This window comes from Choloepus didactylus, chromosome 18 (genome assembly GCF_015220235.1).
Source record: "Choloepus didactylus isolate mChoDid1 chromosome 18, mChoDid1.pri, whole genome shotgun sequence".
In the NCBI taxonomy this organism is placed as follows: domain Eukaryota; kingdom Metazoa; phylum Chordata; class Mammalia; order Pilosa; family Megalonychidae; genus Choloepus; species Choloepus didactylus.
In genome coordinates this window covers 9,813,995-9,827,262 of record NC_051324.1, presented here as the reverse complement: position 1 = coordinate 9,827,262, position 13,268 = coordinate 9,813,995, and the positions used below count along the sequence as shown (strand labels likewise).

The 13,268-nt window shown below is 40.2% G+C and overlaps 1 protein-coding gene across 5 annotated transcripts in view; it reads right to left on the bottom strand.

The window, feature by feature from the left end:
- The window catches only part of MYH10 (myosin heavy chain 10), a 157,709-nt gene that overhangs the window by 117,936 nt on the left and 26,505 nt on the right, over positions 1-13,268 (bottom strand). For all 5 annotated transcript variants that reach the window (XM_037808394.1, XM_037808397.1, XM_037808396.1 and 2 more), the window contains one exon: positions 4,302-4,329. In XM_037808394.1, coding sequence (XP_037664322.1) covers positions 4,302-4,329 — 28 coding nt within the window. The remainder of the gene's footprint in view (positions 1-4,301; positions 4,330-13,268) is intronic.

Below are 13,268 nucleotides of genomic sequence, written 5' to 3'. Positions count from 1 at the left end.
AGCACAAACACCCCAAGAGCAACTGAGAGTGAGATTTTTGAGGAGGTGCAGCTAGAGAGGAACGTCCTGGGAGAAATCCATTTTGGAACCAGAACTCAGGAGCAGATGCCAGCCACGTGCCATCCGAGCTAACAGAGGTTTTCAGGACGCCATTGGCCATCCTCCAGTGAAGGTACCCAATTGTTGATGCGTTACTTGGACACTTTATGGCCTTAAGAGTGGAACTGTGTAACCAAATAACTCCCCTTTATAAAAGCCAATCCATTTCCGGTATTTTGCAAAAGGGCAGCATTAGCAAATTGGAACAATTATTCCCTCTGTTTTTGTGTAGGGTTAAGTTTCATCATAAAATGCCTTTTTAAAATGGTATTGGAAAGATTTTGGATAATTTCTTCAATTACCCTTTTAAAACATACACAACACAGTGTATTACTTTCTAAAATTTCCTAATCTATACTTAAGCCCATGTTTTCTTGGTTCCTAATTAAGCCGTTCGTGTTTGAAATCGTATTCATTTCCTAAGTCTTATGTTCAGAACAGCACACCAGGTTCTGAGCAGATTAGTAAAAAGCAACCAATGTTAAGTTGCAATTCCTAGCGTACAGTGTAGGTGTAAAACAAGACACACATGAGACCCAGATAAGTAACAGTGAATTGCAGTATTTATGAAAAGGGCCAGATGAGAAAAGCGGATGTGGGTTGAGCTTGTCCTGGCAGGATTTGAACTGGCAAGGAGGTCAGCTGAAGATCACTAAAATGGGCCAGACCCTGGGTGGTGAGCAGGACTAGGACAAGGCAGAAGAAGAGGCATCAGAACTAGGTGACCAGCCAGAAATAGAAGCATGAAATAGAAGGTGGAGTCAAAGAAACTACAATACATTAATATCAAGCCTTGAGTCTTGATATAGGTAGTGCTGTCAGAAATAAGGCAATTGGGAGAGGCATCCTGATGTATAGGAAGAAAGGCTAAACAAATGAGTTTAACACTTATTCTCTACTTTAGGCCTAATGCTCCAGAATACCAAATTACTTATAGGTTTCCTGACACCATTTCTCTCCTTCTGCCTCTATGCCTGGAGGTTATGCCACCCTTGTCCATTCGGCAATCCATTCTAAAAGCAACCTCCAGGGACTGGACAAGGACGAGGGTCTAGAACTAATCTGGCTGCCTGCCCGCCCACCGGAGCCGGCACCCCCTGGAAGCCCAGCAGGTCCCGGCCAAGGCTGCCTCCTCCTCCACCCAGCAGGGACGGAGGGGACGCTCACTCTCGGCAAAGTCTTCAGGCTCACACCCTGCCATCCGTGCTCACCGCTGCACAGGTGAAGTTCCTCTGGTCACCTTGCCATCCTCACACTCCCCTCTCATATTGTGCTTTTTTTGACCTGATCCCAAACTCCACTGTTTCCTACTCCCCACGAACATTGACTCTGAACCCTCTGGAAACCCCCATTCCGTGGTGGGCAAAGTCACCTACATCCTCAGCTTCTTCAGTGAACACTTCTTCCTCCTGCTGGGGTTGACTGAGCCCTGGATCTACACACACACACACCAGGAGTCAGGAAAACAGCCAGTGGAATCCTTCTTGCCCCCCACAATGCTGGTGGAGGTCTGAGCCGTGTGTGACCACCCTCACCCCCTCCTCTGCTGCCACACACAGCAGTGGTTCTGACATTCAGATTCATTTTGCCTGGTAAGGAAAAAAACAAACCCAAACTACTGCTCTTATTTCAAAAAAGAAAGTAGTTTTTATTCCCAAAGAGTGGAAAGGATCAAGGATACTCCTATAAATGAAGCAATTTAGCTTGAAGGACTGCCTCGGTGGCCACTGTTTTAATTTTATCACTTATCTGTAGTCTCCTGGCCACTCCTCTCTTCATGTGAAAGGCACATCCCAAGCCCCAGGCTCTTGGCTCCTTGACTCCCTCATCTCCAATGACCTCCTCAGACCTCTGTTTTCCAGCTCCCCACTCCCGTTGTCACACCCCAGGTCTTTCCATTTATCATCTTTGACCACAACTGCCTATTTTTCCTGCTCAGACATTCTAGTATCCCCAATATTTCTTTGTTCTACTTCATCAAAACCTCCAGTTCTCTGGCCCATCTACTTTCTCCTGTCACTTCCTTCCTCTTTATCTATAGCCCATGGTCCATCAGGATAAAGTTTATAAAGTTTTTCCTAACAATACTCTTAATTCTCTTGCCCCATTTCCTCCGTGTGCACACACTGCAAAGGCTGCCACTGTTCTACCTTCTCCATCCAACACCCTTACACTGGGCTGGCTGCAGTAATGGCCCGCCTGCTTCATGACTCACTCCTTTGGTGGTGTTTCCCACACAGACTCTGCTCTTTGTCATGTGGATTGCTTAGGAATGGGACAGCAGCAAACATGATGCATGCAGAAATCTGAACAATGCTTACATTTTGGAGCTTGCCCTCTTGCTGCTCTTGGAACCCTGCCACCAGGTTAAAAAGCCAGGGCTAGCCTGTTGGAGCATGACAGGCCACGTGGAGGAGAACCAAGGCACCAGCGACCCAAGGGCGAGCCCACCCCCACTGACCCAGCAGCTGACGGCAGATGCCTGAGCGAGACCCAGATGAGGTCAGCTGCGCCTGGCCCAGGTGAGCAGAACCGCACAGCTGCTCCCAGCCCAGCTGCGGGGAAACCTGCAGAAACTGCTGCTTCAAGACACTGAGGTTCTGGGTGGCTTGCTACGTAGGCACAGTTAATTTATCTAATCCAGAAGACTATACAGTGCTGGAAGAAAATTCATACAGCAGAGCAGATGAGTGCCAGCTATTTCACTCTCCTCTCCTCAAACTTCCTATCCTGCCACTCCTCTCCCTTATTAAATAAACTAATTTTCTATTTGGTAGGGAAAACAAAAACCATTAGATAAGAACGTTCTCAGTCCCCAGCCTCCCTCCCCAGCTTACCCACCTGAGTAACCTTCTGCATCTCTCCCCCGTCCGGCTCTGCCCAGTCCTCCAACCCCTGGGTTCTGAACCTCATCACCTTTCTTGCTCCATTTCTCTTTCCTTCTATACCCATCTCCAAACACTCCCAGAATTCCGTCCCCCTCTCTTCAGCATTTAATCTCTCCCACTTTAGAGACACCAATTAACAACAAAAAGTCTGTTTACCTCTTACCACCACCCAACTACTAATCCTTTTCACATCCTCAATCCACTTGAAGGTTGTAGGTCTGTACTTTACTTTTTTCACCTCCCCTTCATTCCTGCAATCTGGCTCCCCGCCCCACCCCCCAAGTTTGCTCCCAGTGCCCTCTCTTGCTCTGTCGCTAAACCCAGTGGACATGTGCCGTTAGGCTCACTTAATCTCAATAGCATTTGATACATTCATTATTCCTTTTCTTGAAAGGGCTTTCCCCCTTGCTGATGCCACATACATGCTGCGTCACCACGTGCTTTTGGTGAATCTTTTTTAGCATTCTTTGAGGGCTCCTTTTGCTCTGCCCGACCCTTAAATGTCTGCTTTCCTCAGGATTCCACCCTCTGCATCTCTCAGCACACTCTTCTAGGGAGCTCTCAGTCACAGTGTGGCTTCCCTCACCCGCCATGCTGGGGACTCCCCAGCTCTGCACCTCCTGAGCTCCGTATCCAATAACCGATGGACTGAAGGACAGCTCCACCTGGGGGAGCAACTGGCACTTCAGCTTCAACATGTGCTAAACCAACTCATCACCTCCCTCTCCAAACCTGTTCTTCCACCACGGTGCCATGTCAGGAGATATTCCGATCAGCCACCCGCGTTACAAGCTGCATATCATCCTTAACTCCCCCTTGCCTGAATAGCCTCCTACGTGGTCTTCCTACTTCAATTCTCCCTCCAAACCACTGTTCACAAGGCAGCCAAAGCGATCCTTCTAATGTGCAAATCTAATCAAATCTTTTCATGGATGTTGTTCCATTCAATTGTGAATTGCTGGTATTTAGCACACAGTATACCAGGCACGAGAGAGTCAATCAATAAATGTTTATTGGGTAAACTAAATAATAAATGACTGAAATGTCCAGGAGGACAGCACGTGAACAAACTGAAGATGTACGTTTCACAAATGAACAATATTAGGAAATGTGTGAAAAGTCCAGTTTGATAACCAAATTGCAACCCCATATTTAAGCAATTTATATAATCTCAGTCTTACTATAATTGCAAGGTTTATATCAACTCTCAAAAATTTATTGCTCTACTTCCCTGCCTCTCTCCCCCCCCCAAAAAATTTTGCTGTACTTTCCAATAGACTCAAAAACAATTCTGAGCATTCAACATTTACTTACGTGCAAAGAATTGACTGGTCCTCACGATCTGTAAAACAGAACAAAACAAAAAGAACATGACCATTTGGCTGGTTTTCAAATACTTGACATAATAAAGCAGCAGTAATAGCCCAAAAAATAACAGTAGCTCTACTCCCAATCCTATTATATAGCCCCAAACCTAGTCAAGTTCATGTATTAACTCCTATTATTATGCCAGTCTCTGGGGATTAATAAAAACAACCAGACTTACTCCCCGTGTCGTGTGCCTGTAGGACTTTATATACCTAATCAGCTTTAATTCTCAAGTCCCGCAGCATATCAAACTCAACTGGGAAGTTTTATAAATATATACCTTTTGGAGCCCCATTCTGATAACTAAATCATTCTTTCCAGAGATAGGAACTGTTGATCTCTCTTTCTAAAAAAGCTCTCCAGGTGATTCTGGTACACAGCCCGGTTTGGAAACCATTACCTTTCCAAATGGCTTCAAGACTACCCCCAACCAGAAAGACATCGTTATTAGTTTGAGCTTCAAGGAGAAATAAAAGTATCAAACACTAAGTGGAGAGGAAGATTGAAGGATAAACATTACAAAGTTTAACCGTGATCTTGAGCCAAAATGTCATATATACCACAAATAACAAATGAACAACAAATAAAATCTAACATGACTTTAAATAGTAATTAATGATTTAAGTAGTCCGATAAATTTTTCAAATGAAAATTTCCAAATGAAAAGGTGAAATTCAAACCCACATTGAGCATACAGACATATAATTTCTGCTCACTTATTAGTATTTTTCTTCCTGTTTCCTTCCTATTTTCCCGGGAGGTTAGGTGGTCCCCCAAGGTGCACAGTCACTGATGGCCGAGGACGCTGGCGTGCGAGCCCGGGCCGGCCGTCTCTCACACCCGTGCTCCCAGCGCTGCTGAACGAGCCGCTGCTGCGACAGCAGCATGGCCCTTGGGCTGGCCGGGCAGCACTTCTGCCCTCCCCGGGCTGTGCCTGCTTCTCCTGCTTTTCCTCTGGCGACTGCCTGCAGTGCCCGAGGAGGAGCTCAGGCACAGGCCACTTCCACGAAAGGAGAAGGAACAGTCCAGCACTATGTCAGACTCTTTCTATACAGAATAATTAAAATAAATCTGTTCAAACATCCAATGTGTAAACTGAGTTATAGAAAGAGCACATGACTGCCAGTGCCTTGAATCTAAACTAATTCTTACTAGCTCATAGAAATGGATTTCTCCTTCCTTCTGGCTGCCCCAGCCCCATTCCTAGCACCTACTGCCGTCGGCCTCCTGTGCTCATTCACCCTCCCAGGTCAGGCCACGCTGCTTCTTGCGACATGCTGCTCCCAGCTCCCCTCCACGCAGAGCCGCTACGTGCCCTCTCGCACTCTGCTCTGTCACCTTCCCTGGGGAAACCTTCCCAGACGCTCGCCCTCGGGTTCCTCACAGGTTGCTTCTTTTAACGGCTCTCTGGAGTTCGACGATGCTGTAACCGACTGTCCACGGAGCGCGCTGCTTTAGACCACTCTCCCTCGCTTCACCGGCTCGCCTTGGTTGGCCAGAGTGAGCTGGAGGAGCCAGTGCCGGCCCCAGGCCGAGCACGGGCCGGACCGGCCAGCCCTGCACAAGCTGACCACGTGTCTGCAGAGCAGCGCGGTGTCTGCTGGTCTCAGGTTCCTCACTATAAGGCTCTAATGATTTTACCAAGTCTTTGCTTATTCAGGCAAAGACCCTCAGGCCTCTGAATTCTCCTGGTTTGAAAAATTTCTATAGAACTCCACCACACCAAGTTTTTTTTACGGCTTTTCTGAATGGGTTTAATCAAAACACAAAATCAAAAACCAAAAAGAAATTGCCTCCTAATTTCATTCAGATTGCCAGAAGCCACATCAGACTCTTTCTTCCTGCATCTCTACATGCCGTTATCATTGTGTGAAATTTGAGAATTACACAACCACAATCTACTCTTGAAATCTGCTCCATACCCCACACCCACTGCTTCTCCAAACACAAAACAAAACAAAACAACCAGAAAAACAATCTAGCCAGGCCCATCTACTCTTGCTATTTGTTTGTCGGAGCCTCTGCTAACCTTGGGCCTCAGTTTCTTCACCTGTACAAGAAGGGGAAGGGGTCTGGCCACCTCCAGATTCTCTCCAACTTGCTCCATCTGCTTGACCGAATACTTCAGGGCCCAGCTTACAAACCAAAACACCTTTATACTCCAAAAATCTTTATAAACATAATTGGCCACAGACTGGAAGTCATATTTAAGGGAAAAAAAAATTACTTTCAAAATGCAACTAGACTTCTAAAGTGTACCGACTCATTTGATATCTCAGTATTTTCCAAAGCACCTCCCAAAAATGACATAAGAAGCACTCAGTAAATCCACGTAGAATTAAATTGTATTTTCAAAAGCAAGAAAGGTTTCAAATTAATGACTTTAGCTTTTACCTTAAGAAACTCAAAAAACAAGAACAAACTAAACCCAAAGTAAACAGAAGAAAGAAAATAATAAAGAACAGAAATCAATGAAATGGAAAACTGAAAAAGAAAAAAAAATAAAAAATCAATGAAACCAAATGCTGGTTCGTTGAGAAGACCAGAGAAATTGAGAAACCTCTAGCCAAAGTAATCAGTAAAAAAGGAGAGAAAGCCTCAAGTTACTGATAATCTGGAATAAGAAACAGAGTATTGCCACAGATCTCAAAGATATTAATAGGATAATAAGGAAATACAGAGAACCACTTTATGCCAATAAATTTGGCAACTCAGATGAAAGGGACAATTTCCTTAAAAGATACAAATACCAAAGTTCACTCGAGAAGAAACAGTAACCTAAGTAGCCCAATTATCCATTAAAGAAATTGAATTTGCATTTAAAAGCCTTCCCACATTAGGAATGAATGAAAATGAAAACACAACATTCCAAAATTTATGGGATGCAGCAAACTGTGCTCAGCACGAAACGTATAGCTATGAACGACTATATTTTAAAAAGAAGAAAGAGCTGAAATCAATAATTTAACTTCACATCTTAGGAAATTAAAAAAAGAAAAGCAAAGTAAATCCAAAGTTAGCAGAAGGAAGGAAATAAGATTACAGTGGAGATAAATGAAAGAGAATAGAAAAACAATGGAGAGAATTAAAATTAAAAATTGGTATTTAAAAAAAACTATAAAACTGACAACCTTTAGCTAGACTGACAAAGAAAGAAGGACAAAAGATCCAAATAACTAAAATCAAGAAATGGAAATGGTGACATCACTGACCTTATAGAAATAAAAAGGATTATAAGAGAATATGGGGAATAATTAATTATATACCAACAAATTAGATAATCCAGATTAAATGGAGATTCCTAAGAAACAAATGACCTTAACTGATTGTTCTGTAAACCTACAATTTCTCTAATAAAGAAAAGAAAAAGAAACAGGAAAACAACAAATGAAAGAAGTGGTGAATTTAAAAGTGAATTCTACCAAACATTTAAGGAAAAAGTAATACCAACTCTATAAAATTAAAAGGAGGAAACATTTCCCAGCTCATTCTAAGGCCTTTCTGCAATACTAAAACCAGAAAAAGACATTACAAGAGAAGAGAACTACACACAAATATCCCTCAAGAACAAAGACGCAAAAAGTCTTAACAAAATGTTAGCAAATTGAGCTCGGTAATATATAAAAGGGTATTAATACATCAAGAGCAAGTGGTGCTATCCTGGAATACAAGGCTAGTTCCGTATCCAAAAGGTAAACAATCCAATTCACCATATCGACCGACTAAAGAAGAGAAAACATATGATGACCCTAATAGATGAAAGAAAAAAAAAAAAAAAAGCATTTGACACAACTCAACATCACTCCTCAAAAAAATTCTCACAAACTAGGCATAAAAAGGAACTTGATTAAGCTGATAAAGGACATCTACAAAAAACATACAGTTAACATCATCCTTAATATTGAAAAACTGAATGCTATCCCTCTAAGATCAGGATTAAGGCAAGGATGTGTGTTCTCACCACTCCTATTCAACCTGATAAAGCAAGAAAAAGAAGTAAAAAACTTAGATGGGAAAGGAGGAAATAAAAATGCTTCCATTCTCAAATGACATGAGTCTACCAAAAAACCCCTTCCAGAATAAGTGAGTTTAGCCAGGTGACAGAACACAACATGTGTGTATGTGTGTGTATCTAAATCATATTTCTACAAACTAACAAAGAACAATTGGAAACTAGGTATGTCACACTTAGGTACAGACCTAACACAGTATGTGCAAGATCTGCATGCGGAGAACTACAAAACACTGTTGAAATTTATGTAAATAAATATACAGAGAGCTATTATAATCAAGACAGTGGTTTGTTAGTGAAAGGATAGACATTTAATCAACAGAACAGAGAGCCCTTAAATAAACCTTTGGTGATTTTCAGCAACAGTACAAAGTTAATTCAACGGAGAACTAATCGTCTTCTCAATAAATGGTGCTAGATCAAAGGATATCCATATGCAAAAAGATGAACCTCAATCCATACCTTGCACAATATACAAAATTTAACTCTAAACAGGTCAGAGACTGGGGGAAAATATTTGCAAATCACTTATTCCATAAAGGACTTTACTCAGAATGCACAAAGATCTCTCAGAACTCAATAATAAGAAAACAAACTATCCCTTTTAAAAATGGTCAAGAGATTTGGACACTTCACCAAGAAGGTAAGTGGGTGGCAAATAAGTGCACCAAAAGATGCTTAACATAATCAGTCATTTTGAAAATTCAATTTAAAGCCACAAGATACCACTAAACACCTATTAGAGTCTATAATTTAATAAAAATTGACAATACCAATTGCTGACAAATATGTGAAACAACTAAAACTCTCAAACACACCACTGGTCAGAGTGTGAAACATGAAACAGTGCAGCCACTTTGGAATAATTTGGTAATTTCTTAGATAAACTTACAGTTAGCATAGACCCTGCAGTCCTATTCCTAGGTACTGACTCAAGTGAAAGCTGATGTTAACTCAAAAATTTATAAATGTTTACAGTGTCTTAACTGCCAACAATTTGGAAACAATCTAATTCCCTTCAAAGGGTGAGTGAATAAACTTTGGGACATGTCTACCATGCAATACTACTCAGCACCAAAAAGGAACGAGCTACTGGGAAATGAATCTCAAATGCATCATGCTAACGAAAGAAGCCACATTTAAAAGACTAAATTGTGTATCATTCCATTTACAGGACATTCTGGAAAAAGCAAATTCATGAATAAAAACCAGATCAGTGGTTGCCAGGGTCGGAGTGGAGGGGGATGACCACAAGGGACGTGGAAACTTTGCGGGATGATGGAACTATTCTAAATCTTGATTGTGGTGGTGGTTAAACACTATATGCTTTTGTCAAAAACCACAGAAGTATACACTAAAAAGGTAAATTTTGCTTATATATAGTATACTTTAATAAATACATATCTATATAAGTCTTCCCCATCAGGAAATTGCTAAGCCTTTACATTTCTTTAAGACTTCAAATAAAGTTGTACGATTTTCTTATTCAGGTTCCGTGTATTTTTGTTAATTCTTAACATTGATTTATTTTTGGTTTTAGTAAAGGCCAACTGAGAAATGAGAAAGCTACTGATTTCATACAATTTTTAACTAACCACCACATGAAATCAGCACTTCATCTCCTCCCTAAATCCTTCACTCTGTATGCATGTACCCACCTTTTAATTTTCTACATAGCACTTCACTACTCAATGTTGTATTTATATTTTGTATCCCCAGTGAGGTACAAGTTGCCTAACACAGTCACAAGGAGGGTTTTACTACATTTCACAGCTTCTCAGGATGAGGACTGACAGTCTCCTGCTGCCTGCATTTCCACGTTATAAGATCACAACATAGTTCAACACAACTATAATTCACTATAAAACACTACTTTTCCTGACCTAAAATAATGTTTTTTGTCCCTATTTTTGTTTTGAAATCTGTTGTGTGACCTTGGACTGGTAATCTTTTTTTGGAACGCACTTTCCTGAGATATCTTTGCCCTGAGATATCTTGCACTTTCATTATTTTGTTACCTGGTTTGAGGCACCTCTTGCAAACAGAATATGGTTGTACTAGGTTTGCACTCATTTAATAAGGGGTGTTAAAAGTATTTGTGTTTATAACTGCTCTACTTGGTGTCACATGTTTTCTGATATTTTAAAGCCTTCCTTATTAATATTTCTTTTTAAAGATGACTTGTTTTCTTTGTTTTCAGTTGTCCTAATGTAGGAAACTTGTATCCAGTTTCAAAATTTTTCAAAAAAAAAACCTTAACTCACATTTTCAAAGTTTATATTTTGATGTTTATCGATCTTATTGCTAAAATGTTTATTCTTAAAACAAAAAAGGTGGGATATAAAATACACGCCTATTGTACTCCGCGTGTGAAGGACCCCTCTCCAGGGCTACGAGTACTCCGCGGATTACACGGATGACCGTCCGGGAGCCACCACTGGCTGACATCGTAACTGGCTGTTTCCAGTGTTTCTCAGGAAGCTACTTGAGGACAGTCTCCATCCAAAACAACAACATGAGGTCCAAAAATTAAGGAATAAACCCAGGAAAGAAGCAAAAGGAAGTTCCAGACCGTTAGTTGAGATCACTGTAAAGAGCAATGCGTACCGCCTGGGGGAGGACAAAGGCGCCGGGAGGTAAACCCGGGGACACTGATGCGTTACTCAAATGCTTCTGTACAATGAAAGTTCTGTCAAATTAGTGTAGGTCACTGCAAAACAGAATTACTAACCCCAGGGAAAATAACAAATTATGTAAGAAAGGAGAAGTGATCATAGGGCACAGAAGTTTAAACACCAAATGCTGATATGACCAAAAACATGTTGATTTAACTTCTATCAGGAAGATGCAGAGAGCATTTAGGTGAGGTAAAAAGTGTCTTCCAAAGTAGGAATCGGAGAGAGAGAGAGAGAGAGAGATAGGGGAAGGCAGGGAGGCATAAGCTTGTTATTTATTAATATACAAGAAGAAATAGATAAAATGTTGATTTCCTCTAGAAAAGGAATCCAGAATGGGAAGGGGTAGGACAGTTATCTCCTGTTTTTAAAAAAAGTAAGCCTTGCTGTACCGTGTTATTTAACTGTATTTTCATATAACTTTAATAAAAAAATCTTTTAAGTTTACACAATCAAATATCTGACAATTTCTGATCTTGATATTATACAGATTATTCTGCATTGTTTTTTTTTGTTTTTAAATTAAATTCAGTTTTACTGAAATATATTCATATACCATACAATCATCCATGGTGTATGAGCAACTGTTCACAGTACCATCATATAGTTATATATCCATCACCCCAATTTATTTTTGAACATTTTCCTTACACCAGAAAGAACCAGAATAAGAAATAAAAGTAAAAAAAAGAACACCCAAACTAACCCCCCCACCTTATTTTTCATTTAGTTTTTGTCCCATTTTTCTACTCATCCATCCATACACTGGATAAAGGGAGTGCAATCCACAAGGTTTTCACAATTACACTGTCACCCTTTGTAAGCTACATTGTTATACAATCGTCTTCAAGAGTCAAGGCTACTGGGTTGGGTAGTTTCAGGTCTTTACTTCTAGCTATTCCAGTACATTAAAACCTAAAAAATGTTATCTATATGGTATGTAAGAATGTCCACAAGAGTGACTTTGCGACTCCATTTGAAATCTCTCAGCCACTGAAGTTTTATTTCGTTTCATTTCACAATATTCTGCATTGTTTTAATGGTCTAAGACCATTAGGTAATGGGAATTTTATCTAAATTTTTATCTAGTCTATAAGATTTGATAGACTTCACCTGTAAAATTATTTGGGCTTCATGTCTTTGAGAGATAAAGGTTACACTTGTCAAACGTGTCTATTTTATGGGTATTTTCAGAGTACCAACTTTAGTTTTATTTAACAGTTCTATGAGAATGGACTTTGTTCCAATCCATTAATTTCCTTCCTTTTCTTCCATTTGTTTTGGTTCACTTCATTGTTGTGCCTTTAAAATACTTTGTTTTCAAATTCTGAAACGACCTGCCACAAAAGTTCACAAGACAATGTATAGCTCAATAAATTACCGTGAAAAGTTGTCCTTTATTTACCTTGCTTGGTAAAAGGCTTAGCTCAGCTATCAAATGTTTTATTAATAAAATGTTTATAGCTATGAATTATTTCTTAAAATGCCTTTTTCCAGAACCTACAAATTTTTATTTATGATATTTTATTGCAGATAATTTCTAAAGAAATCTATAAGTTTGGATTTCCTCTTCTGCAATAAAAGCCATACAGACGAGCAGTTACCAGCCAAAACAGTAAGAAGAACTCATTAATAAAACACATGCTCACAAAAACTAACCCATTTGGAAATCTTTTTATTGTTAACATCTTGTCTTAATGCATTGTGGTCAGAGAATGTAGCCTAGGATTTCTTCTTCTGGGATCTGAGATTTTTATTGGTGGCTTAGTATAGAATTTACAAACCAATTTTGTAAATATGCTTTCAGCTTAATGGGGACTCATACTATAAATGCATTTTACAATGCAAGTTTGCAAAACTGTGTTAATCACTTTCTTTATATTCTTTTTTCTTCCAACTTACAACTTTCAAATTCTAAGTGGAGCAAGTTAAAGCTTCCTCCATAATTGTGGTTCACGTTCTCCTTGTATTTCTGAAAGCTTCCATTTTAAATATGTGATGCACTATCAGTGGTGTGTATATAAATAAGAATTATCTGTCCCTCCTGGATGATTGTTTCATACTATTTCTCTCTTAAACCTCTAATCTCTCCTCCCTCCTCTGTCAGCTGCCATCTTGCTTTGTGCTTCTTTGAGAAAAGCAGAGAAGCTTTCTCACCACTCCTCCACCTACCACCCTTAATCACTCACCTACAGACACTCAGAGCTTGTGAAGGGAAGGAGAGAT